At 36.8% G+C, this 25,422-nt stretch overlaps 1 protein-coding gene across 4 annotated transcripts in view; it reads right to left on the bottom strand.

Annotated features, from left to right (window-relative positions):
* SYT9 (synaptotagmin 9) overlaps positions 1-25,422 on the bottom strand; it is a 72,153-nt gene that overhangs the window by 19,579 nt on the left and 27,152 nt on the right. For all 4 annotated transcript variants that reach the window (XM_080404604.1, XM_080404602.1, XM_080404603.1 and 1 more), the window contains exons 2-3: positions 18,553-18,904; positions 15,115-15,661 (exon numbers count right to left, since the gene is read on the bottom strand). In XM_080404604.1, the coding sequence (XP_080260730.1) occupies positions 15,115-15,661; positions 18,553-18,904 (899 nt within the window). The remainder of the gene's footprint in view (positions 1-15,114; positions 15,662-18,552; positions 18,905-25,422) is intronic.

The raw sequence follows: 25,422 nt of genomic DNA, 5'->3' as shown, positions 1-25,422 counted from the left end.
GAAATGTTTTTTTCAGTCTGTGTAAGCACCTGTAGTGTTTTGTGGACATGTTCATTATACTCAGGTCTTCTGTGCTGACTTCCTTGCTACTCAGGCTTAGCATAGGTCATATGAAAAATGAGTAATAAAGAAAGGCCATTTTTTATAAATCTGAATCTACTTTTAACCTAAATAAAAGTTTGCTCTACAGTTTTGGGTTTGAAGTTGATATGAAAGAGGATGGTCCAAATAGTACAGTGTGCTTGAAAAATAGAAAGCTAATGTCAAATTCTATGTTGCAGTAGCATGCCTTTCTTGCCATTCCAGAGCTTTTCTCTGGAATTTTTAATTATTTTTTTTCCCAAAACAGATTATCTCTTGTTGGATTTTGCCATGTGCTCTGTAATTCCATCCCAGGTCTAATTTCAGTAGAGAAGATATGGTGGGCTGGTATATGTGTACCTGTGTTTGTGCCCTGAGGAGGCCGGGAGGGGATCCTTCTGATCAGGGCTCTAGTGTAATGAATACACATGTGCTTTGTTCATTGTAAACAAGCAGCAAAGCAGTACTTTGGCCCTAGATTTTGACTGCTTGAATATAATGGGCTTCTTTTGCCAACCAGTAAAATAACTATTAGTGAACTGTGTATTGCCATTAATCCAAACTCTGTCTAATTATTTAAAAATTCTTGTGATATCTGGAAATCAAATCCAAGTTCAATGATGTCCCTGGTGTGTCCTTTCTCTTTCTTTCTCTTTTGGATCCTTTTTGGCTTCACACCCCACTAAAAAGTAATAAAATAATTATTACCTCTGTTAATAAGGTATACCTAAGGCAGACTTTTCAAAAGAAATGCTTTCTATGTGCAGCTCCCTTTAAGTTCAGTGCCCATTTAGCAGGTGGGGAGAGAAGCATGGCTTTATGAATCTATTTCTCCTTTTTTTCTTTTCCTTCTTTTTTCTTTTTTTTTTTTCTTTTTGTATGAGTTACACAGAGACTTTTTTCATCATGATTTAGATTAAAGTTATTGTTTCTTTCAAATAGGTATCTTTCCTGGGTTTTCTTGTGATTTTAAAGCCATGGATCAAGTATCTTTCTGCTGATGTTTCTCCATGTGTTTTGTTCCTCTAGAGCCAATTCTGTTGTGTCCTGTCATGCAACCCACTCAGGTCAGGAACCGCTGATAATACTTCATGTTTTTTTCTAGTAAAAAGTAGCTTTTTTTCTAGAGCTCCCTGATGTTCAAATACTGTTACCTTTGAAATGGGCTTAGTTACTATTACATGGTGCAACTAAATACAAAAACCTGGCTTGTGATCTGTCACCTGTATAAACAATAACACTGGTGCCCTGCCAGACTCAAATGCACCATCCACAGAAATTATCAATATAAGAAAAATGGTGCAAAGGGATCATTATGGCTTAAAAACATGTCTGAGAGCATTCCATGTAACCTTCCATTAGACTGAAAGCACAACTAAATTTCATAACATGTATTTTACCAGTAACACTTTGCTACAAAATTACCCACTTTTAACAATATAAAAGCAATTTCCATAGAAGTTTTGTTTACTTCTTAGTAATTTATTTAAATGGGTCACATAGAAAAGAAAATCACTGCAAATTTCAAAGCAAAGCAACCAAGGTAAAGAGACTACTTCACTGCGAGCAATATTCTGTTAAAAGGTATGCAGTTGTACTGCTTTGATTGTCCTTGCACAGCAATTCCATTTTAATTGGAAGTTAAGGGGAAGAATATAATCATGGACACTAAGGTTAATCCTACAAAAGCCATACATGAAATATGTCAAAATAGACAATCCCCCTAAACCTTCAATACTGCAAAATTGTCTCATTTCATACATTAGAATCTCTCTGCTATTCAAATACAAAAGGAATGAAAATAATACAGGGAAGAAAGAAGAATGAGAATGACAATGAAATTAATGATAACAAGACAGTGTCACTCCAGAAGCATGAAAACGAGGACTGCTTTCATCCTTTATTTCTCAAACCATGCTACAAAGAAAACTTCACATTTGAATCAGGAGAGAAGTTGGCGGCTTGGTGATTCTTTTTTAGGGGTGGTAGGGAAACATGAAAGAGAAGGGAGGCTCTTTGTTTCTTCCCAGGGATGCTACTTATGATTTTGTAACAGACCGCTATGTCAAGTTTGCCAACTGTAAAACGCTCTCAGGGCAAACCTCCCTGACTCACCTCCTGGATCAATGCCATGGAATCTGTGGTGATCTAGCAACAGGGGGTTACTTTTACCACTTCTTTTAGGCACTGCCAGGAACATTTCAGTGTTTCTCAGTATCTTAATTGCTGATGCTGCCCAAAAGCTCATGCAAATCCAGCTACCTTCTTTTCTTTGGAGACAGTTCTGGACTATTGCCATTAGGACACTTAGGCTATGCGGATCTGGTGAACACGAATTTATGCTGTTGCTGTGTATCTTTCACCTACCTTCCAATTAAATCGAATATTTTAATCTTGAAGCTGGTAGGAAGTGTACCAATCCAGTACTACATCTACTTAGGAGCTGTACAGAAGAAAACAGTTTTAAAATAAAACTAAAGACTGTGAGGAGCTGAAGGAATGGTAAGGAAGAAGACAGAAATCCAGTTTAGAAAATGCAGGCTCTGAAATCAAGTTTTCTCATCCAGGTGGCTACAGCATGAGCAGGAGAAGATGTGATTTTGTAAAGTGTGATAACAGTTCTTTTTCTGTAATACTTGTTCTCTATCAGATATGCTCGTGCCTCCCTATTATATTTAGACGTGTACTGCAGACAATTTTAAGACCACTTTAGTGAGTGTGTTTTCTCTTTTAAAGAATGCACAGAGGGTAGTGTAAGGTGTGAGATTAAAAAGAGCACTAAATATAGAAGTGCTTTAGTGCTTTAAGTCCATAAAAGTGAGTCAATAGAACTTCCTCCTCTTAGAAGGATTTTCTTCTAACTTGTTTTACTTTACAAATGCTACATGAGAAATGTAACTAGAGAGAAAAATTATTTTTTTCTGTGGCTTGTTTTGCTCTCCTCCTCATGTCCATTTGTGTGAGGTGAGTCTGTTGCACTGCCCAGACTGTTACCTGTTTTTTTTTAATGTTCAGAATAAATAGTATTATTAAGTACATACTAGCCTATGGATAGGAATAAAATGTAGCGTTTTTAGGAAGTCTGTGAGTGATTTAGTAAACAGGATCTCACAGTCACTTAGATGCCTTCTCAAATTTTTGGTTTAGTTGCTTATAATTTAAATAATTTTACAGTTTTGTAAGGAAATCAAAGTTGTGAGTTGACTTGGTATAAATGGTTTCACTTTAGAAGTCTTTGTTACATAGACAATGGTCAGTGATTTAGGGTACTCAGTTTGATACCTTAAAAGGGCCTGACTTTAATTTTTTTGGAAGAAAGTATGGTTTTTGAAAGAATTCTGTGTAGTTATCTTTGACCATCCTGACTCAGTTTTTGAAACAAGTCTGTCTGAAATGAAGGTTAGTATCATTTTTTGTATGTGCTGCTTTAGCACGGAAAGTTTCCTGAAATAAATGATTTTTGAGAAAAAGAGAGTGGCTCCATGGCTGTGAAGAGAATGAGCATCTACTGTTATATCTTCTGCTTTGTTTTTAAAAAATATCTATATTTTGTTCAAAAACTATTACAGTTATAGATAGGATGAAAAGCTTTTTATATGTTGTTTTATAATAAAAGTTTTGTATTGAATGAAATGTTTCTTGTGGCTTTCCCAAAAATGTTGACACTTTATATACTGAATAAAGCAAAGAATTTGGAAAAGGAGCTAGCAAATGAGAAATGCTGCAGAGCTACTGGAAGGAATAGGTCCTGACTAAATAGGGATGCTCACTGCAGAAACCTCGAGGGAAAATAATCTATTCTGTTTTCTATTTGGACTGCTACATCCAGTCAAAAGTTGAAGATGTGGATGTAGAACTCGGGTCATTTCTGATGGAAAAAAATCTATCTTGCTTTCTCCAGGCCTAAATTTGACAGCTCACACATATTTTAGCCATCAGATTTTGGGGAAGGAGGAGAAGATTCAAATCTTTGTTGAGCAGGTCATTGTCATGTATTTATATTGCAGAGAGTAATGAAAGGATGGTGATTTGCTTGTTCTGCTGTTCTAGTGAATTTTCTGTGTACATCTCCAGTTATTTGTTTACATTATCTCATATGGCTTTTTGTACTGTTTACAAGACAATATATCCAAACTATAGCAGGAGGATATGCATGAAATCTGAGCTTCAATGGGAATTCTTTCCCTGACTTTACAATAGTCATGATCTTATCCTGAGTACTACTCATTTCTACCTGCATAAAATGTTGTGGTCCCAGTGGTGAAGTTTATTGTTGGATTAGCATTTACTGTAAGATTCTGTGCTCAGTGGAGTGCAGACATTGAAAGGTTTTCATTATTTTAAAGTAATTCCTTTCTTCCTGATGATCATAAATAATTCTCTAGGGGGCTTGAAACCAAAGTCTGCTGTTTTCTTCCTATCTTTTTTGTTCGCGTTTCTTTGCTTTATTGCATACATTTTTATTTTATTGTTGGGGTTGCTTAGAGGAGTTATCGTAATATAGATCAGATGGTTGATTAAACCACAGCTGGCTTTTAAAAATATTTATAAAACCCCAGTATGCTTTTAAAAAGAAAACACACAAAGAGTTCTGTGAAAACTGAAAACAAATATACAAAATACAGTATGGAGAATTGTTCTTTTGCTCTTCCATGTAAACTTTCAGAGTGTTTGGGTAGCAGCTTCTATATGAATAGAAAATATTAAGTATTGGATGATATTGCCAATCTCCTATTCACTGCTACTTTAAAAATAATTTTACTGCAGGAAAGAGAAAAGTAAATTTTAGGTAGGAGGAGCAGTGGATTTCAGCCACTTGTACTGTGGCTGTTAGAAATTGGTTGCCTGGCAAGCAAGGTTATGTTTTCTGATGTTGTGATAAACTGCTATTTTTAAGATGCCAGATTTGACCCAAGAATGAGTGGGGAATTTTATCCCAATAGTTCATATAATTAGCTGTGAAAACCTCCAGCTGTCAGTTGTTTTTTGCTTCCCTACCCTTCACAAGCAAGATGCCATTACTAGTTGGAAATCTTCTTCCAGATGGTGTATGTAGCTTTAATTTTGAATTTGTGTGATGAAAGGAGTAGTGAATGTTAAGCACTCAATAAGGTAAGCTGTAGCTTGTGACTACTGTTTTCTTGAGTAAATAGAGCAAGGTGTTTAACCAAGCAATGAAGTGCCAGTAACATGTAGCCATACAAATCTCAAATGCCATGATACCACAGATGTAGCTAATACCATCTTGTCATTTGAGCCCGTCATGTCACCAAAGTACATTCTGTGAAATATTCATTCCAATTCTCTGCTAGGAAGCCATAGGAAAGCTCAGACACTGCAGATGACTGTATGCTTCATTTACCTCTGTGAATACATCCAGTGAGTTCAGCAAGACTAATTACAGAAGTTATTATATCCATAATTCTAGAATTTGAATGCACGTTGCAAATTGCCTTTCAGTGTTTGGGAAGACCAGTGCAGAATGCGGAGGTTTACATGTGTTTGTCATTTAATCATGGATTTTTTTCATGAAACACTATACTTTATACATTGTTCCTGATACACATATATCTTTCTGAATGTTTAGAGAAATGTGTATGTATGAGGAGAGATTAAATAAAATAGCGAGTTAAAATTAAGATCTCTGCTGTAAAAAGGTAGCAAACTTGGAACTGATAAATCTTGATGAAAAACTTTTAGTCAGGTTATAGGTCTGCAGTTTTGCCATTGTTTTGTTAGCTCTACTCTCAGAAAGACACTTACAATAAGAGAGTGATGTCTTTCTCTCCCTCTTCCCTTGGATAGCTTGGCTTCCAAGTAATATATTTTTAACAAAGTGATATAATGGAAAAACATAGCTATGTATCTTTCTGTGATAATCTGAGTTCACTACAGAGCCTTGGAAGTGGCCCTCATGCTCTGAAGGGCTGGGGATTGAGTAGAGAAGCTGCCACATACATCTCTGAGGCCTCTCAGGGACAATTAGGGCCTCTACAATATCTGGAATTATACTTGTTGATCATATAACCAAATCTTAGCAAAATATATTGTCTTTTAAAGTTGCGACTATCATTTATGTCCGTTCAGTTGTTTCATCTTTTATTTCTTTCAGACTATATGATTAGCTGCTAAGATTCTGCTAGACTAGGAGAAAAGCTAAAAAAGCTATAGATACATATATAAGACATATTGTGGGAACTTCTTCACCAGTCAGCTCAAACTTCAGCTGCGACTTCTAGTGTTTACACACACACACAAAAAGGCAGGGGGGAGGAGGTCTGGAGAGAACCTTCATGTAATTATTTAGCAAATGTTACAGCCTTATCTTGATTTTGGCAAGCTCTATAATTTAGCCTGTAAGCATAAAAACTGTGCTTCCTAAGCACTACCTACAATTATGATCCAGTAATGCCTTCCTTCTGTACAGACAAGGTTTTGTCCTCTGCAACAGGACTCTGGAAAGATCTTGGAATCCTGAATGGTTAGTGTGAGACAGGTTACATCCTCTAACAAGAGTTTGAAAGGGGACAGACAAATCTTTTGGTAAGGAGAAAAGCCTGTATATAGCGGCACTTTCTTTTCTGTTTACCTGGGGCACGGATGTACTAGAAAAGATGAAGTCAAGGCTGACCCCAGCAAGGACACATTTGAGGTTGTGTTAAACAGTCAGGTATGGTGTGCAGGAGGTGCTTCCCAAGTAGCTAGGCTATCCCCTGCACAAATATCCAGTACGTCTTGGTAAGAGTTCAGAGCATAGTTACAGTGAATCCCTAAGTAAAGAACACACAATAACAAAAAAGTGCACTTACTGCTTAAATATGAGACCATGAGAAAATAACATGAGAACTGGGTAAACAGACTGTACGCAGAGGAAAACTGTAAAACTCTGAAATACCCCGTTTGGTGGAGAAAGATGCCTGATGGCTGTGATATCTTGTGGGGATTAAAGACTAAAAATGGCTTGAGGCTTTTCACACAAGCACAGTATGTTCAGAGGGAAGAATACTTTCAAGTTTGGCTCCAAATATTGAAACTAAATTTAAAAAGTAGGATTTTTCAGAAATTTTGATGAATCCATAAGCTATTGAAATGCCCTCTGTGACCTCTTCTAGAAAAACAAACTAAGCATTCCCAAAACTGTTCAATAATTAAATGCCTGTTTGAAGTGATTTTTTTCCCCCTGCCTGGCTAAATACATGTTTAAATTGAAAGTTATATAACAATGTAGAAAAAAGGCACAGTCTAATCTTGAATTATGTGCGGAATGGTTACAGCCAAGATCACCTTAATACAGCTATTTTAGCCTTAACGCTGTGCAAGTGCTCTTTGCTCAACTTTGAGGAATGGCTGCCTATGAATTGTAATATACTAGAGCATTTTTGTGGTTTTGTTTGCAACTCCACTAATGATTTTGGATGATACAATCAAAGGACAGGGTTGGCTGACTGGGATGACATTTTGGTTTTGCTTTGTGTGCAGTCTGTATGCTATTGTGGGCTGTTTCACTGAAGGCTATCTCCAAAAGCCTTGTTTAGAGAGAGTTTTCTGGGAAAAAGAGACTTGGCAGAGGAAGATGAGAGGAAAGGAGAAGGGGGATTTGTAGAACAGGGACCGTTACAGACTCTTCCACTAAGCTGGAAAACCAGGAATTTAGGATTGGGTCTAACATTTTTTAGTGTGCAGCTAATGTGTCGAGGAAAATGTTCTTCATTCACTATTGCTGTTCTGGGGCTGTCACACCAGGGAAACATGTATGGTACAAAGACAAAATAGAGAGCTCAAGAATATGCAGCATTGATGAGCAGGGGAAGAACCAGTGTGGAAACCAGGATTTTATTCTGTTTTGAAGCATAATATCCCTCACTTGACTTGGAACATTTTGTTCTGATAAAAACCAGGAAGTTTTGTTCCCATTTCAACTTTCAGAATTTTTAAAAATGTTGCAATAGAAGTGCATTCCAAATAAGAAATCAAAACATCTTATTCTAAAATTTCAGTCTTCTCATAATACTTTTTTTTTAAAAAAAAAATCCTTAAAATTCTTTAACTGAAGTTTGTCTGCTTTATTTTTGACTTTGTTTTTGTTTGTTTGTTTGTATGTTTTTTGTAGACTGAAAAAGCTTACTTGGAAACTCTGATGTCCATACTTCTGGGTTCTGTGAACTTCAAGTGGTACATATACAAATACACAGGTCTCTGAATTACCATCTTCTTAAACTAATCCCAAAACTCCAATAAATGTTAGCTGAGGCTTCAGTGATACTGCACGATTCATCCTGTTTCTGACCATGCCTGTGGGGCACTTGCACGGAATAATCACCATGATTTTTAGAGACAAGCTTGGGGTGCTTGTACCACTAACTCAGGACCAGCCTAGCTGCACCTCAAACCATTGCTCTTCAAGGCATTTAACTTTTCTTTACTTCAGACACCACCCCAAGTTTTATTGAATATTATTCTGTATACCCAGTTGCTCCAAAGAGAATTAGGCATCTGCTGTCTTTAAGTTTTCTCAAAACATATGTCAACATTTTATCTCTATCTTATAAAATTGTACATAACTGTATCTGTCCTTTGTGTAGCCACGCTGAGTGCTGTCTCCTAATCGTTTAGATGTATTTAATTTCTGACAAACCTTCTCCTACAAAGTAATTAGCAAAATCATTAGATTAAAAAAGAAAACACAAGAAGTCAAAAGGAAAAGCCTTGTTTTGAAAATGAACCCATTTAAGTACATGGTTATTAAAAAATGTAAAACTGCAGGAAAAACACTGGCTACAGCTTGTCCTCCACTGTACGAAGACTACTATATCTGTTGAGCTGATGCTGAAGGCTTATTAATCTCTTTTGCTTCCTTATGTGGTGATCTGTAGAAATCTGAAGAACTAAAGATCTATGACTTTTCAGCATCTTTTGACTAAGAAATGGTTCATTACACATGGACTTCCATTTTTTCTGTACATTTCATTAAGAACAGTCAGAAAAATAACAAAACAGAGTGACCTTTGTGACTTAGGAGAAGATGAATATTCACTGACCAGCCTCTTGACAGCAATCATGCTTTCGATATTTTTCTCAGTACTTCTGGGTTTGGTTGTGGAGTTGTGATTTTTTTGAAATTACTCTAAAATTTAAGTGAAGTGAATCTTACCTCTTGTATTTACTACCTTAATGTGTCTAGCCATGAAATAATTGTTGTTGCTCCTTAAGCTTTTGGCATGCTTTAATGTGGGCAAGACACATGGGTTTGCAAATCTATCTTTTCTAGAAAGACTTGCATTTGATTGCCTCCCTGATGCCAAAGCCTACTCATTTTAAACAAATGGAACACCAGATTATTACTGGATATTTCTGTACTACAAGGAAAAGAAAAATAAATCAGCTAATTTACTGCTACAGTCCTAAAAGTAGGCATGGCACTTCACATTGATGGTTTGGATTTGAATTCATACATAAAGCCAGGGATTTGGTTTGTTTCTGTTCCTTCTCAAACTGTTGACTCAGAAATTTTCGTTAACAATTGTAAACATTTTAGATGCTTTTCTGAGATCTCACTCAATGCCATCACTTTTCTAAACCCAGGAACTTGCCAGAACAGGAATTTTAGAAATACTAGCTAAAACATCTTGACAAGCTAAACATTTTTTAAAATTGGAGTAGGTGGACTTAGTTGACTTACTGCCAGCTACAGTATCTGTACACTGTCAAAGAAGATGAGCAGTGCTACATAGAGTGGATTAAGGCTGGTGCCAGGAATCTGCAGATTCTGGACCCAGTCTCATTTCTGCTGTTAAGTAGTGTCATGTCTGGAGCAAGTCACATCCTTTTTGTGTGAGTCTGTTCCACTGTCCATGAATTAGAAAAAGTATTTACCTACTTCTTTCAAAGCACAAGATTTAATTTTCTCAAGTTTTGAGGGTGTAAACCCTAAGGATTATGACCTGTACCTATGCATGTGTTTTTGGCACACATTAAAATGCTCACAGCCTCTTAGCAAGAATGGTCCTGAGCAATGCAACCTGTAAGGAAGTGTTTTTCAGTTTGAGGACAGAATAGTTTTGAACTGCAAAAAATCTGGTAGGTTTAGTCATTTTTCAAAATTTTAGATTTTTATTATGCATTCCATAAACAACTGACTGAAATAATTTAGTCTCTTTTTGTCTCTCTTCCACACATACTGTGGTTGGCATTAACATCCCTGAAACAGGGAACTTGAAACTTCCTTCTGGTGATGTTATGATTCCAGTTGCATCTCAGTTATACAACATAAATGCCTAAAAATACAAATTATGAAATCTTTCTTGGGCAAACTTGAGAACAGTTAGCATTTCTAGAATGCAGAATTTCAATTTTTATAACCATCCTACTTTTTAGCTGTTTCTTTGTGAAAACACTAGCATGTATACCAACATGCAACTTAAATTCATTCGTTTTTTTTAAATACAGTTTTGTTTACTGGATCTGTGCAAAAGCAAATCAGCATTTTCTGACACACTTGTATTCTTGACCACTACATATGCCCTAAAAGAGCTTGAAGATTCTTAAAAACAGGTGCAATCAATTTCTTGGGTTGGCAACTTTTAGCATATGCTAGCTCTTTCTATATGTCAAGCAACTTGATATAGAGCTTGTGTTTCTTTATAACTTTGAGCTATCCAGAACTATCTTTTGGATTTTCAGTGACCCATATACATTCTATAAAGTCTGTGACATGTTACTTCTCAAATTCTGTATGTATTACCTACATACAGAAAGGTTTTTTTTCTGTAATCTCTTCTGTCTTTCTTTCAGAAATATCTTTCTTCTATATTTTCACTTTCCTTTTGTATCCTGATATACTGGTTTTTAACTTTGGGGATGGTGCTACACTCTTCAATGCTTAGCTAGAAACAAAAGTGGAAGTACTTCAACACAGCAATTTTCAAAACAACTTTTGAATCCTTTCTAGTACTCTGATTGTTTGCAGATAAAGAATAAACCATGGTTTGGATCTGACCAACTGCTTTACCTTTTTCAGAGTTTCAGTTTACTTCACACCTTCACAGGAGGTGGATACAGCAGAGTCTCAAAGGAACCACAAGATAAGGATAAATGCTAACAGTCAATATACTGCTACAATTTGTAGAATATTAGGTGCATAATCACAGGAAACCTTGTTAATATCCTTTGAGAAAAGAATGGTCTAGAAAGATTCACAAAAACAGGTTAGTCTGGGATGTTCAGCCTCAGAGTGAGATGAGAGAAAGGTGTGAATAGGGTGTTATGAGTACAATTTTTTTTTTTAAGTGTATATATAAACTTAGACATTCTGAAAAAAAACCAGTTTTCATTCTACCATGCCTAGATCACAAGTATAACTATATCTGACAACTGAAAAGATAGCATCAGTGTCAAAAGCTATAAATACTATAAGACCAAAGTCACAAATTTGCCTCTGAAAATGAGTAGTCATTTTGGAAATGCTGGCCCAGCTAAGAATAGAAATTTACATTGTTCTTTCTTAATCCAATTATTCCTCTGCTCTAAGGGGAGGCCACTTTTAAATACTACTCTTGTCTGGAAAGATCAGCTGCTTAGCAAGTGACAAAGGCCAAGCATTTTGAGAATCCAAACAGCCAGTATGAACCAGAGCTAGATTTCCAGTTCACAGAAATCCTTCTCCATGCTCTACAGCTGCCTGGTGATATTTAGCAAGCAGTTCTTGAGAAAAGATTTTCCTTTCTGGGTGCCCAGCAAGTTGTGCAAGTGGATATGTAGCACCTTCTGAAAGGAAAAATTATCTTTTATCTGAAATGGACTAATGGACAGCTTCAGGTTCTTCACAGTTGTTTATCTTACTTTGTGACAAAGCCATGCATTTTTGCCTGATCTGAGTCTGAAGATGTCAACCAAGGAAATATTAACATCCCTTTTCTCTTCAGAACATACTATCAGTCTATGAACATTGAAAAAAACAACTCAAAAAACCCCACCCCAAACCCTGAATGTGTTTTAGAGGCTACAAAATAAATCGTACCAACTACTGAAACCCATCCTAAAAATAAAAAGCATCTTTCTTTCCTGATGAGCCAGAAACCAGTGTAATCTGTCTGGTAGATATACAAAAAGCTTATCTAGTTCATTTCATGTTCATCTAAAGTTGATCCACCTAATTATTTCTTCCATTAAACAGCCCACTGCTGCTTTTTTTCTGGTTGGAAAAAGTGTCAGTGTTACAGGACAGAGATTTTATGCTCAGAGGACCTGGGATTAGAAGAACAACAATTTTGATATTGGAGATTTGTGTTTGGAGGCAGATTGCTTTTGAGTGTGTAGAAATTTTTTATGCTGACACCCGTCTGTGTTATGAAATACTTTCAAACTCTGGGATAGGAGCAGATGTTATTGTCCAAAGAATCAAAATCGTTGGTTTTGAATAAAAAAATCTTCCAGTGTTATTAGAAAACAGAAGAAAGCACATAGCATAATAGGTCTATTTAATGGCATTGTTTGCAGTAAAGCTGACATTTCAGGCATAATCTGCAGTGCTCACTTGAAATAGGCCATTTTCCATTTTTCTGGGCAGAGAAGGATTTAATACATTCTTTTATATTAGTGTGTCAAATTGGATTAGAACATAATAAAATGGAGAATGTAAAATAACGGCCTTTGGGATCACTGGTTATACAGCATAATAAGATGCACAAGGAATTAAAATGAATGTACTCTTCAGAAGTATGACAAACTTGTCATGTGTAGTTGTGTGGAACTTCCCTTTTTCTAGTATGTTTATCCCTCGTGGCTGCACTCTTTGTTGATCTGCATTGAGTGAATTTCCTTCATAAGTGTGCCCAGCATTTGTCTGTTTTGTAATTATTACTATTTGAAACAACAGGACATTCAAAGATAAAATGAGTGAAAATTTCCTACAGCCAATACAGTTTGTTTGCAACCATAAACTGCCCAATGCTGCTCAAAACTTTGCTAACATTTATTTCAGAGATTCACTAATACTGCCTGCTGGCCTGGTTTGGAGTGCAGCCACAGGAGTATTCACTTCAGCAGCTTCACCGAGTAGCTCATAGGATTCATGTTCTGCTGTCGGTCTGTGAGATACCTAGGCTACTCAGGCAAGGAAATGTGCTGAAACTTGGCTTCTTAAATGATGCTTTGAGGGTTTCTTATAACTTTATGGAGTAAGTTCTAACCTTTGAAATTTTGGAAACATTAATTAGTAAACTGAGTACTCCACACTTTCATTTATCTGATACTCTTATCTCAGAACTCACATTAGCCAAAATTGGATTGTGTGTCTTATGTCTTATTATTCATTTGCTTTGATAAGGTCTCCGTTAGCTGAAAACTGGGTGACAAGTGTATATGGCAGGTCATGTGTTCTGTTTGGATAAACAAACTTACACTTCACACAGGAATTAATATTAGTAGGTGTTAATGAATGACTCATGTTTCAGTCCTGAATTTAATTTCAGAGATTACAGAACATCTGAATACAAACTATCTGCTGCATCACTTTTGAAATTTGGAAGGGGAAATGATTAAAAAGAAAATATCAGAGTCCATTTTTTGCCAGAATTAAAGCATGGAAAAAGGACTGGTACATATCAAAGTAATTCCGGTGTGCATGTGCATTCAATTTTCAGTTGATTGTAAAACTGAAAAGTTGAACTTGGGACACTTAATGTTGCATGAAGGCAGGCTTTCACTTGGAATGACTGTCATCTGCTCTGTCAGATTCTTACTTTTCCCTTGCAGTTGAAAAGCAATAACTTTTTCTAACATAAACCAGGTTCATCTTCCTTTGACACTGAGTGTCCATCATCCTGCTTGTACCTTGAGTGAGGGAACTGCTATTGCTGCTGCTGCAGTCAGTTCTAGTGTGGAAGGAGATTGTGCAGCGGGTGCACAAGCACGTTCTACACATGTATAGGTAACACTAAGAACACTGAGAAATCACCTTAGAACAAGGACAATGTTCAAAAAGAAATTCCAATCAAAAAAAAGGAATCAGTTTGGTCTGTAACGTGGACATGCTACCAGACCACAAAAGTATAAGATGAAGATCTGCATTCAGGAAAGTATTTGTCTCAGAACATCCTTTACTTTTCAATGGCTTCTTACACTCAGCTAAGCATACACTTAAATGCTTTCCTGAAGTCTAACAAACTTACACTTTGATCTTACTGTTAGTAATGTTTTGTTTATTTCATCTAAAATGTGTACTCCATTTGAGTATGGTTTGACATAGCAAATGAAATATTTTCTGACTCTTGGCACTAGTATCTCACCTTTGTGGATTTCTGTCATGTATCATTCTCATTGAAGGTCTGTTCTCCGTAGGATGCGCGTGATTAAATTCTAATAGCATTACAAGAAGGTTGTGTTATGCTTTGAGAAAAAAGCTCTTTCTTTACCAAAACTAATTTTTGTGATTTTGTACCTAATCACTAATTGGATCCCTGCATAGAATTTGATACCAGAGACTTTGGGATAACAGAAATGTAGAATTATTTTGTAAGATTCCTGTTTCCCTATGTAACAAAAGTGATGACAAAGAGTTAAACTAATTCAGTGTGTTTCATTGCTTTCATGGAACAGCATTGTCAAACTTCTGTTTCTCTAAATTATAGATGTAGTGTTAGCTCACTTTATAAGAATACAGTCTTTTGAAGGACTGAAGGTCATGCAAATCATGCAAAACACAGAAAGACAGGCAAAATAAGAAAAGTAGTATTTCCTTAAGTAAATTTTAGATTAAGTAAGTTTAAGAGAAAAACATTCTCCAGTTTTTCTACCCTATCAGTAGGGCAGTGACTAAACCATGATCTCCTACATAAGACATTCTTTAATATATCCAAAGAATGAGAAATGAGGACTGAAAATGTACTGTTAATTTCCTTGGATTAAGGTCAAAGCTTGAGAAATAGAGAAAATAGAGTATTTTCCTTCATAAATCTATCAGACAATTTCAGTTATAATCAGGTTAAAAAAAATCAGAAACAAAAAGATTTCAAAAAGAAAAATTATAATACTTACATTGGTGACATATTCAATATCCTTCCAAATATTACATTCCCTGGGAAAATCTGCCAAATCTAAAAAATTATCCACTATCACTTGGCCAATCAAGTCATGCCTGGAGAATCTGTCAAAGTCATACACAGAGAAATGGAGTTTCCTTGTGTTGAGATCATTGTATGGGACAGTAAATAAAAAAACTTCATCAAATACTGGATTTAGGGTCTTTCTGTGCACTTTAGTCTGGTGTTTTGTTTTCCTATCAGGAAGCAGATATATCTTCACGTATGGATCTGAAGTTCCAGAGAAGTCCTTTGCTGGCAGGTTGATGGCCTTGTGTATCTTCACTATCAGCTGCTCTAAATCACAATCGTATTTCAGAATAAAGTTCAGTTTTCCACATGCCTTGCTGTTACTCCTCCGGCCATCATCTGTGTCCACTGATCTTTGTTTATATAGCTCTGGCTTAATGCGGCCAATTCCTGTCAGTTGCTCCTGTTTCTGAACCTGCTGGATGTTGAAGTCCGGATTGGAGAGGTTGAGCTGTCTTCGGATTGAGTTATGCCTTAGGTGAAAATGAAAGAATTGAAACAGATTGTGTTGGAGAAGATAATAATCTGTGCACAGCTTTACTTGCATAAAGTGATAAAGCATGATACTCAACAGTTGTGAGAGCTCACCTTCAGCATTAGACTGCTAGTACCACATAATTTTCTGTTCCTGTGTCTTAAGCTAGTGGTATACACTCTCCAAACCTGGCTGAAGTATGTGGCAAATGCAATTTCATGGCCATTGCAAATCCAGAGGATCTGCCTTATTGGCAAGTATAATGCAACATGACTAAGAACTGTAGCTATTCTTATTGGTTATCATTTCCAACTGAATCCTTTGGATTAATGCCTATGAAATGGGTTATATTATGTAAACAGCAGTAGGATCTGGCCTATTATGCCAGCTGAACTCACTGATTTCTGGTTCTAAGGTAAAGCTGGAAAAAAGGAGGATACTTCCTGACATCTCTGTATTTTTATTACTTGTTGATCTCTACAGCTGCTCTATTAACAAGTGAGCTGTTCTGGTCTGAAATGGTCTGTTGACCACCCCAACAATTCTCTCATACCTGATGTAATAAGCTCTGTGGTATTTTGGCTGAAAAGCTACTTTAGTTTTATTACTCCAAGGAGAGAAATTTGCTTTTAGCTTCAGTCCAGTGAAATTTATTAACTGGAGTCACTCAGTTATTGTGATTGAAATTTCCACTTCATGAGATGATAACAGAAATCAAATTTGCATCCCTGTCAGAGTAGTGGGATGTGGAAGTTGTATTTGGTAAAATCCTAATCTTATATGAGTTGGATTCAACTTTTTTGTCCTATTCATATGCAGCGATCATTCAGTATATTGGCATGCCATGAGCTGTGGTTGAACACAGAAAGAGCACATGGAAAATTCTCGCACAGGATTAGTCCAAAGCTATTTATGTTGAATGTAATCAGCAATAGTTCCTCTGCTTTCATTGTTCATTCCTTCCTTGTAAATATGCGTTTACACATGCTTAAAACAGCCTCTTATATACTATCCTATTTTTTCTCTTGCTGCATAACAAATATGTAATTTTATAGCTATCCATTAGTAATTTTCATCATAAAATATTATCATGTCACAAAAAAAAAAAAAAAAAAAATATTGTTCAACCCTTAAGCTTCTCATGGCAGTGGGAAGTGCAGAATATCCTGGGGAGGAATAAAAAGGAATGCACTGGAGAGACAGCTTAGCAGGGATTGTAGTAGGGGCAGGTGCCTGGTCTCTGGCCACACAGCAAAGCCACAGCTGGCTACCCAGTTATGCCAGAAAGCAGCAGAGACAGAGATGAACAAATGAACAATGCAGTACAAGGAAGATGGGCCCCTCCTGATCGGTGAAAGAGTCTTTTGGAGAAGACCTGGGCAAAAGTAAGGGGCAATGAAAGAATAGCAAAAAGCAACACCTGTATCAGCATATGGTACAGGGTAGGGGTGAGACCTGGCCAAGCCATGCCCTTGGGTACAGAGAGCCAGTGTAACTAACACCTGCTAGAGAGGGCCAGACTGGGAACAGTTGACAGAAGAAAGATCTGCAGAGATTCACAGGAAGAAGACATTGTCCATGCACTCAGGATGCTGAGGCAAGTTCTTTACAGATTAGGATTGCTGCTGCTTCTGGTGAGATGGCTATGCAGTGGTGATACCATGCATTTATCATTTGATTAAGTATCAGAATTGCTGCCTTGTTGTAGCACTAAAAGCCTGTATCTGACTCAGTACTTTCACAATATTGAAGACACACATGAGAGCTCTTGGAGTTAGATGTCGGATGTGAATCTTCTGTTGTTAATGAATCTCATGACATGCTTATTTCCCAGCAGTTTGAAAACACAGCAGCATCAGCCCTGTACTGTACTTCTGGGCTGTTAGTCCTTGGCTGGAATTCAATCTTGTGTGTGGTAGGGCAGATACTTTGGTATCCATAATTATGGCTTTGACCTCCCCAGAAATTCCTATAATAATCTAAGCCCAAGACATTTTTATGCTAATCTACAGAGGAAGGGCACCTGGAGATTTTGCTGCACAGTATTAATAATGTTCCAGGGACCTCAAATTTTTTCTAAGATATGCTTTGCACAACTGGTTCTTACTGAACTGGCTGCTAGCTGCTGTCATCTTACCCATGTTCAGGTGTGCCTGCAGGCAAAACTTGTTCTCCCGCATGGCCAGAAAGAAGGCTAGCAAAGAGCAATTGGACTTAGTGCTGTATACCTTCTCCAGCTGAATCTGCTTTGACTCAGAAATTTACTGGCTTTTCACATGCTGATCCTTTTTCTTACTGTGTGAAACATAATTCTTTTATCACCTGCCCCTGCACATACTCTCATCTCCCTCTTTCCTCTTCCCCCCTGTACTGGTTCTCCAGTTCCCCTGGAGACCTTGCTAACTCTTGTTCAGTCACTTTTCCCCCCACAGTCATGATTGTGGCTAAAATCTATGATTTTTAATTCTATTTCCTAACTCTTGCAAGTGTTTCATTAGCTTGCCCTACTTTTCTTCTTTGGCTGTTTTAAAAATCTTTGAGGAGATATCACTGAGTGTTCAGCATCAGTGCTAAGTGCAAATTAATATGCTTTACAAGCTAAATCTAGGCTGTTCTGGTGCTTTAAGGGACACACAGTGCTTTGTCTTGTCCAGCTCCTGAGGGAGAGGCACAAATGAAACAGCAGTTGATCGAAGAGTGGAATAGCACTGTGATGCTGTTTTGCACACCTCAAAGAATAACTTGTGTGTGGTTTTGGTTGGTTTTTTTTTAAAGAATGTGGCAAGGAAATTATGCATTTTTAATAGATCAGGGCACTGGATAATCAAGCTGTGCTCTTTTGACTGCATCTGTATTCATTAATATCAGACAGAAACTGGAGTTACTGACCGAGCAGAAGAGGTTGGTTCAGTGATCTGACGATGCATTCGCACATTGTGTACACAGTTCTCCTTCGTTCCCGCCTGAGCATCTAACGGAATATCAGGGGAGGTGTGGCTGATCTTCATGGAGGACTCCGGATAGGCTGTAGGCTGACCCAGATAATCCTCGCTGTAGTCATGGTCATTGGTCTCTGTATCTGTGTAGTTCAGTGTTTCTTGTTTGTTGTCTTTGTTCCCAAATGGCAGACCACGCTCTCGCCAAGGAATCCAACAAAGCTTCCAGGATACGAATAGAGAGACACCAAACAGAGCAAGACCACAGGCTGTGACAACTAAGGAAAGCAAGCTTATTGAGATATCTGCAAACAAAAAAAACCAACAATGCATGTCACATCTTTGTAGTCTTTGGAGCTCTGCATCTCCAAGGCTTACAATATGGGAAGTAAACGCATCTGCAATGCAGACCTACAAAAATTAAATTCTGGTCCCTGCAACAGTCATATAATAGAAACATCATAAACATCCTATTCTTCCCCTCCACCCCACTCCCACCACCAACCACCCCCTCAAAAAAAAAAAAAAAAAAAAAAAATTGAACCTTGTTTGGAATTCAGTATAAGGCTTATCTTGATGGAACTTAGTTCATATTTCCCCTCCAATAGCTGTGTGGAATGAAGGCTTATTCTAAGTATGAAAAGGGCTGTTCATTTGTTCACTTGTTCACTCAACTTTATATGGAAAAAAAGAGCAATGCCTGCAGTAAATTTTGTCTTTTATTTTCCTTGTTTGCAGTGCAGTTTCCTCCACCTCCTTTACCAGATCTTACTGTTACCTCTTCCAGTGTCTGTATTATACTTAAACGCTGTGAAAATACGCACACATGCACATATGTGACATGATTTTTTATATTTTTTTGGTATTCAACTAAGCATCTTCTTTTAATTCACTTCCTTCTAATCTGAGACTCATTCTTAACTTTGCAAATTATTTTGGACTACCAATACATGGCTTGTTATTAATAATTTAGTTTAGGTACCAATATTTTTTCAAAACTGATTTTTTTCTGGTTTTTAACTCTAAAAGTTTTTTTTCCTGTTTTCAAACTTCTGGTATAAAAGGAAATGTGGAGAAGAGTTTTTTGTTGTTTTCCCCCACATTCCTAGCATTAATCCTACTCCATAATAATATCAACACAAACAAGTTACAACTGGGAGAGGCTTTTTCTCTGTTTTGCTTTAAGTTGCATGTTGGGAAAATGACTCGTTGGAACAGCTGTTTTTTATGGTTACCGTGTTTTTGAAACAAGTTTCTTAGTGGATTATACAGTACATCATGCCTTAAATACAATTAGTAGGAATTCTGTTTTACTGCCTTAAATTATAAGCACAGCCTGATCAAAGCAGTTTTTCACACTGTGTGTAGGTTCAGAATGTCAGGCTGCATCTCTTTAGCTAAAAGCTAGCCTAAATTTTCAAAGGATGGCATGAGGTTGAAATGTACTGCTCCTTCTAGGACAATTATTTAAGAATGACAATTCAGATGAAACTGCCTCAGTCAATTTGAAAAACAAAAAGAGGAATATTTTTCAAAAAGTCAATACCTTCTGCCCCTGCTGTGAGTCTCATTCTCACTGGCCAGACAGGTTAAATTTCTACAGAGAGGAGAGGGTGACACTGCAATCAGTTTCACTCAGGAGCTGTCCAGTTTATTTTGCATGCTGAAAACCAATTTTACCCATTTTTTGCCAGTATGGCCCTTTCTGTCCTTCTCCCAGTCATACGAAGACAAAACTCATTAACACTAGGGACAGCACAGCAGCTGTTTGGAATTATAGCAAAGAGTTTCAGAGCTGAAATTAATTAAACAAATTCCTCCCGTGCATAAAAGGCAATTTAAGAGAAAGTAGAATGGTGGTTCTTGATATTTTTGGAATATTTACTGGTAAACAAGTCTGGCAGTGGAGGCAGAGCACAACCTCTCAATTTGATTAAAAAACAGAGGAACTGGGGTCCAGTAGTGAAACACCTTCAGAATAAGGCAATTTGTCTTGGATTCCCTGGGGAGAAAGGAAATATGTCAGAGGTCTGCGAAAAGGTCAATTTTTTAAAAACTGATTCAAGTAAATGATCCAGCATTAAAAGAAATGTGAATCTGGGAGTTGTCAGAACCAGTCAGAATATTACAAGGTGAGAACTGGACACTGCCTGATGCCAAGGACATGTGAAGGCAAGGAACAATTTGAAAGGTAGACCAACATCCCCTACCTTGAGGATGACTTTACCAGAGGACACAGTCATCTAGAGAACTGACATCATGAGAAAAAACACATGAGAGCAATATGAACTATGTTCATTTGGAGAACTTGAAGGGCTTTTATAATATACCTCTGCATTAAGTAACATAACACTCACAGCTTACATTCAGAGAAGCTGGGTAATACACAGTTCAGGTAACTTGCCAAGTCACAGAGTAAGAAGGGATTGTTTTTCATCTTGGTTTTACTTCTTTCTGACTTCTAAGGGACAGTCATGTATCTGTCTTACTTCTATGAAAGACAGTGGGGCTAAAAGGCAGTGCTCCAAACTGTTACCTTTCATTACACACTCATTTTCATACACTGCAGAGCTGGCTGGCAGTTTTCAGCAGCTGGGCAGATCCAGTGTGAATAGCTGGGGTGAGTGCAGTCTCAAGTGAAGATATTTTTGGCTGTGTCCTGGAGCTGCTTTTACTTTAGCCGTTTGTACTGTTACATACTGTGTTTTCTGTATAACTTTTACTCCATCTTTCCAGATGTCTCAGTTTTCCTAAGCCTGTTTATCTGTATTCCCATGTGGTAGCAGTACTCATCTGATGCCAGTGATTTCCTCTGCTTTGTAATGAGAGCAGGGTAAGTCTTGTTTGTCCTTACAAAAATCAGAGATCTACAGCACAGAAAGTGTTCCTCAAAAATCCAGCTGCTTCTCAATTTACTCTGCTTTCGCAAGAATTAGAGCAACATGTTTTCCAGAGCAGTATCTGATGTAAGTCTAAACTGCAACTGTGAATCAAAGTGCAGGCAAGTCTAAGCAGTTTACAGGCAGGCATGGGCTTTGGAAGCTGTGAGGAATGGTGCTGACTGTTTCAGAAAAACCAGTTTTTTTTCAGTAGCATTGCAACATATAAATTCACTGTGTACATTTTGCCGTGTTTTTGATGATCCTCTGTGCTGACATTTAGCATTTGGCCAGTTCCATTAGTGGCTAACTAATATATCTGCTTTCTATACCTACTCTGCATTCATACAAGCTCTTTATGCTCTGCAATGGAGAATCTCATGAACACAAGGAAGGCCTCTGTGCCACACACAAGTACTTGCACTGATCTCTTCCCTGGTGCAACCACAATGCCAGCCAAATATCTTGACATGTAGCTAAGAATTCAAGTCAAAATTTCACAACTATACCTTCCTGATCATGGTTGCAACATGACTTGAGCTCCAAAATTCCAGCATGTCAATACCTGGACAGTATAATGGCATGTTGATAATGAATAATGTATTCTTTAGAAAGTAAGCCCAAATTTCTGGTTAAAAACATGTACTTTTAAAATATTAAAGGGACATTCCAGCATTGTTGTAATATACACATGGATCTATTAGGTGTTGTTTGGCTAGCAAGAAGTGAAATAAATCTTAGCAATTTAAAATCTTGCAATATATATATTCTTAGCCCAATACAAGCGATCTTTTCTGATTTAAAACCAACAAATTCCAACATTCAAGTAAAATGATAAAATTAACTCACTATGAACAATTATGCTACTAGACTTTAGGATGTATTGGGACAGACCAGTCAATCTTTGTGAATAGGATTCTGTCCAAATTCAATGGTAATTTCAAGTTGTCATTTCCTGAGAAAAAATGTTCTTCCTTTCATTAAGTTTTTGTTGCTTAGGGGGAGATTTTAAGGAATATGAAGTGGTTATACAGCTAACTTCTTGAAAAACAATGGAAACATCAGTGCCTACTGCTGAAATCCTAGCTGTGCTTTTGAAAATCTAATTGTCTTTCTTTCATGCAAATACATCTATGGAGGGTCAGCCATAATTCAGCTCTGTAATTGTGCTATAAAGTATTTTTCCAGAGAAGTGTTGTTAGGATAAGTTTTTAAAGTACTTAGTGAAGCTGTTTTAACCTAATATTGCAGTGTAGTTTCATTTGTGCTTCACAAGTTTTTCTTATTGAACATAGCTGGCACTTGTTCAAGATGAAAGGTGTCTCTTTGCAAAAGACTCTTGAGACAAAGGAATAATTCTCAGCTAATATATTCTTCTGTGAAATATTACTGAACACAGTTAATTATCCTTAACACTGTGTTTAGAAACTTTCTGGGAAATTCTTTAAAGTAAGGTAGCTGAAAACCCAAGGGAGTGAATCTCAGATTATATTATTTTTATTACACTTACATACTCCAACTCTTGTCTGTCTGACCCTGAAATTTATGAATGTGGAACAACAGAACAGGTCTAAGTGAGATCAGTGTCAGGGTTTCATATAGTAATAACATTTTCCGTGGTCTAAAAATGTACTGTAACTGGGCTTTACGAGTATTTGAGGCTGTTAGTAGCTGTTAGTGACGTTTTTTCCAAGTTGTGTGTTCTACATCTTATAGGTAGGCCTTAGGATATGAGTAGCTCTTGTGTTGGTTAAGACCCTGTTCTAATCCTCTTGCATATTTTTTTCTTCCTAAATAGTGTTATGAATTCTGGTTTATCAGTGTGTGCTTTCTCTTCAGCTGCTTTGCTTAGGTTACAAATTTGTGTAATGTTTTCTCCAAGTATTGCTTAAAATGAGATAAGTTTCATAAAAGAACTAGATCAATGAAACATAACCCTAGGATTTCACCAAGATAATTTAAAATTAGTTCAAATCTACATAAATTCCACAGCACAATTTCAATATGAAATCAGAATTACTAAAGCATCATGCAAAATATTCACCACAGAAGTGCACAAGCAATAGAGATTTGTTTGCTGAGGATATTTTTCCAGCAGCAATTGCTGTGATATAATTCAAAATTGACACAAGATTGACATCATAATTTATTGGTATAGATCACAAAATTAGAGCCTTCAGAAAAAAAAAATTGTTCATGGACTTTCATAAACAGGTAAAAAGGACTCAAAGTATAGCAAAATATTTTTTATTTTGTAGCAGCAGATTTTAGTTTTGCTTACTAAGAAGAAAAATTATGTAAACAGAATATTTTGCTAGTAATTCAGGTAAGGTGACCTCATATTGAGGTAGCTTATTAACTGCAATCAAAATTGTATGTGAGCACAACGCTTAAAAGTACACTTGCTGAAGAAAACTGATCAGTCTCTATGATAAAGCTTAACATCTGTAATCCAATAAATTAAACTTGTTCCAAGAAGAATTTCTTTTTGTTGCCACAAGTCTTTCCTCTTACTATATTTAGTCTGTGTAAATGCAAATTCCCTTGACAACTTAGCTGACATGTAATACTCTGCTAGAGTTTGTAAGTGACAAAAAATGTCTTTACTAGTCAGACAGCTGGCTGAGTGAACAGTGGTTCTCAAAGACAGGAGAGGAGTCATATGTTCAAGGGCTTGCATTTTTCTTTCTGACATCTTGCAGTGGTTATCTACTGACAAAGAATCATGTTGTTCCTCTTGTGAAAACTGAAGCTTCTGTTTCACAAGCAACATGGATACAAACAAAGCATAGTAGAAAATAATTTTTTTTGTGACTACATATACTTAACTGTAGTAAGATTCATCCAAGTTCCCATGCCTTATACTTGTTTTTTTCTGGTTGTTACCATATTCTCTTTGAATACATACTTTGCACAGCTGATTCAATATGCAAAATTACTGTATACATTTGGTCTTCGAATAGCTGGTAAAAAATACTATATACTATAATCTGGAAAACATGCATAAATAACAATATAACAGAAGAGAGGACACCAGTTAACGATACCGTGCCAGGTTGTCAAGTACTCTGTGGGTAACGTGACATGGAGATGGCCTCAGCGGCTCTGTTTCATCCTGTTAAGCAGAATCAGTTAGGGTGCTACATTTGCACGACAGGAGATGTAGCTGGAGCAAATGAATAGCAAATCTTCTAAAACCCATTTGGCATTTGAGACACGCTTGTAGCTTGTTAGCTAAAAGGAGAAGCTGGGGACATGCTGAGTGGGAAAGAAATTTTTGGGGTATACATTTCGGTGACTGTCAGGCCTGTTAGGTCCTTCATAGTGCTAAAACTGAGGAGCTGTGCTTTGCAAGAGCTACAGTTCCCATGACTGTAGTTAAGACCTGCAATACATATTTCCACCCACCCACTTTTCCAGCTACTTCTTGGGGTATATTAAATAGAATCAGATTAACTACCTGCTTAGGATAAATAATATGATACACTTAGACTTTTCTATTTCTTGCAGGATCATTCACAAAGTCAACTGAGTTGCAAACATAATTTGCAATTTTTTATCCTGGTGCTTTTTTAGGAAATGAAAAATAGTAGTTCAACAGGTTATTGAAGAATTTAACTTCTCACCTAGTTGTAGAAAGTGACTAGTCACTTCTGGCAAATACTGTGTGGCTTGCCTCATCGGAAAAATGAAAGGTTTTAATAGAGAAATGAATGATGAAGAATGAACAAAGAACAACCATTCTTTTTAGTAGAAATTTTTGGACAAATTGTGTGTGTTAAAAAGCATGAAACTTTCAAGATTTGTGAACATTTTCATGAATAAGCCATCAGAGCACACATTAATCTTGAATGTTATGACCCTATGAATAATAATGAAGAGAAATAGCCTTTTATTTCTGCAATATATAGCCAGCAGCAGGAAGTCCGCTGGTTATGGAAGAA

This window comes from Falco punctatus (assembly GCF_963210335.1).
Source record: "Falco punctatus genome assembly, chromosome: 10".
NCBI lineage: Eukaryota > Metazoa > Chordata > Aves > Falconiformes > Falconidae > Falco > Falco punctatus.
Note: the sequence above shows the minus strand (reverse complement) of the source record. Positions and strands in the feature narration are given on the sequence as shown.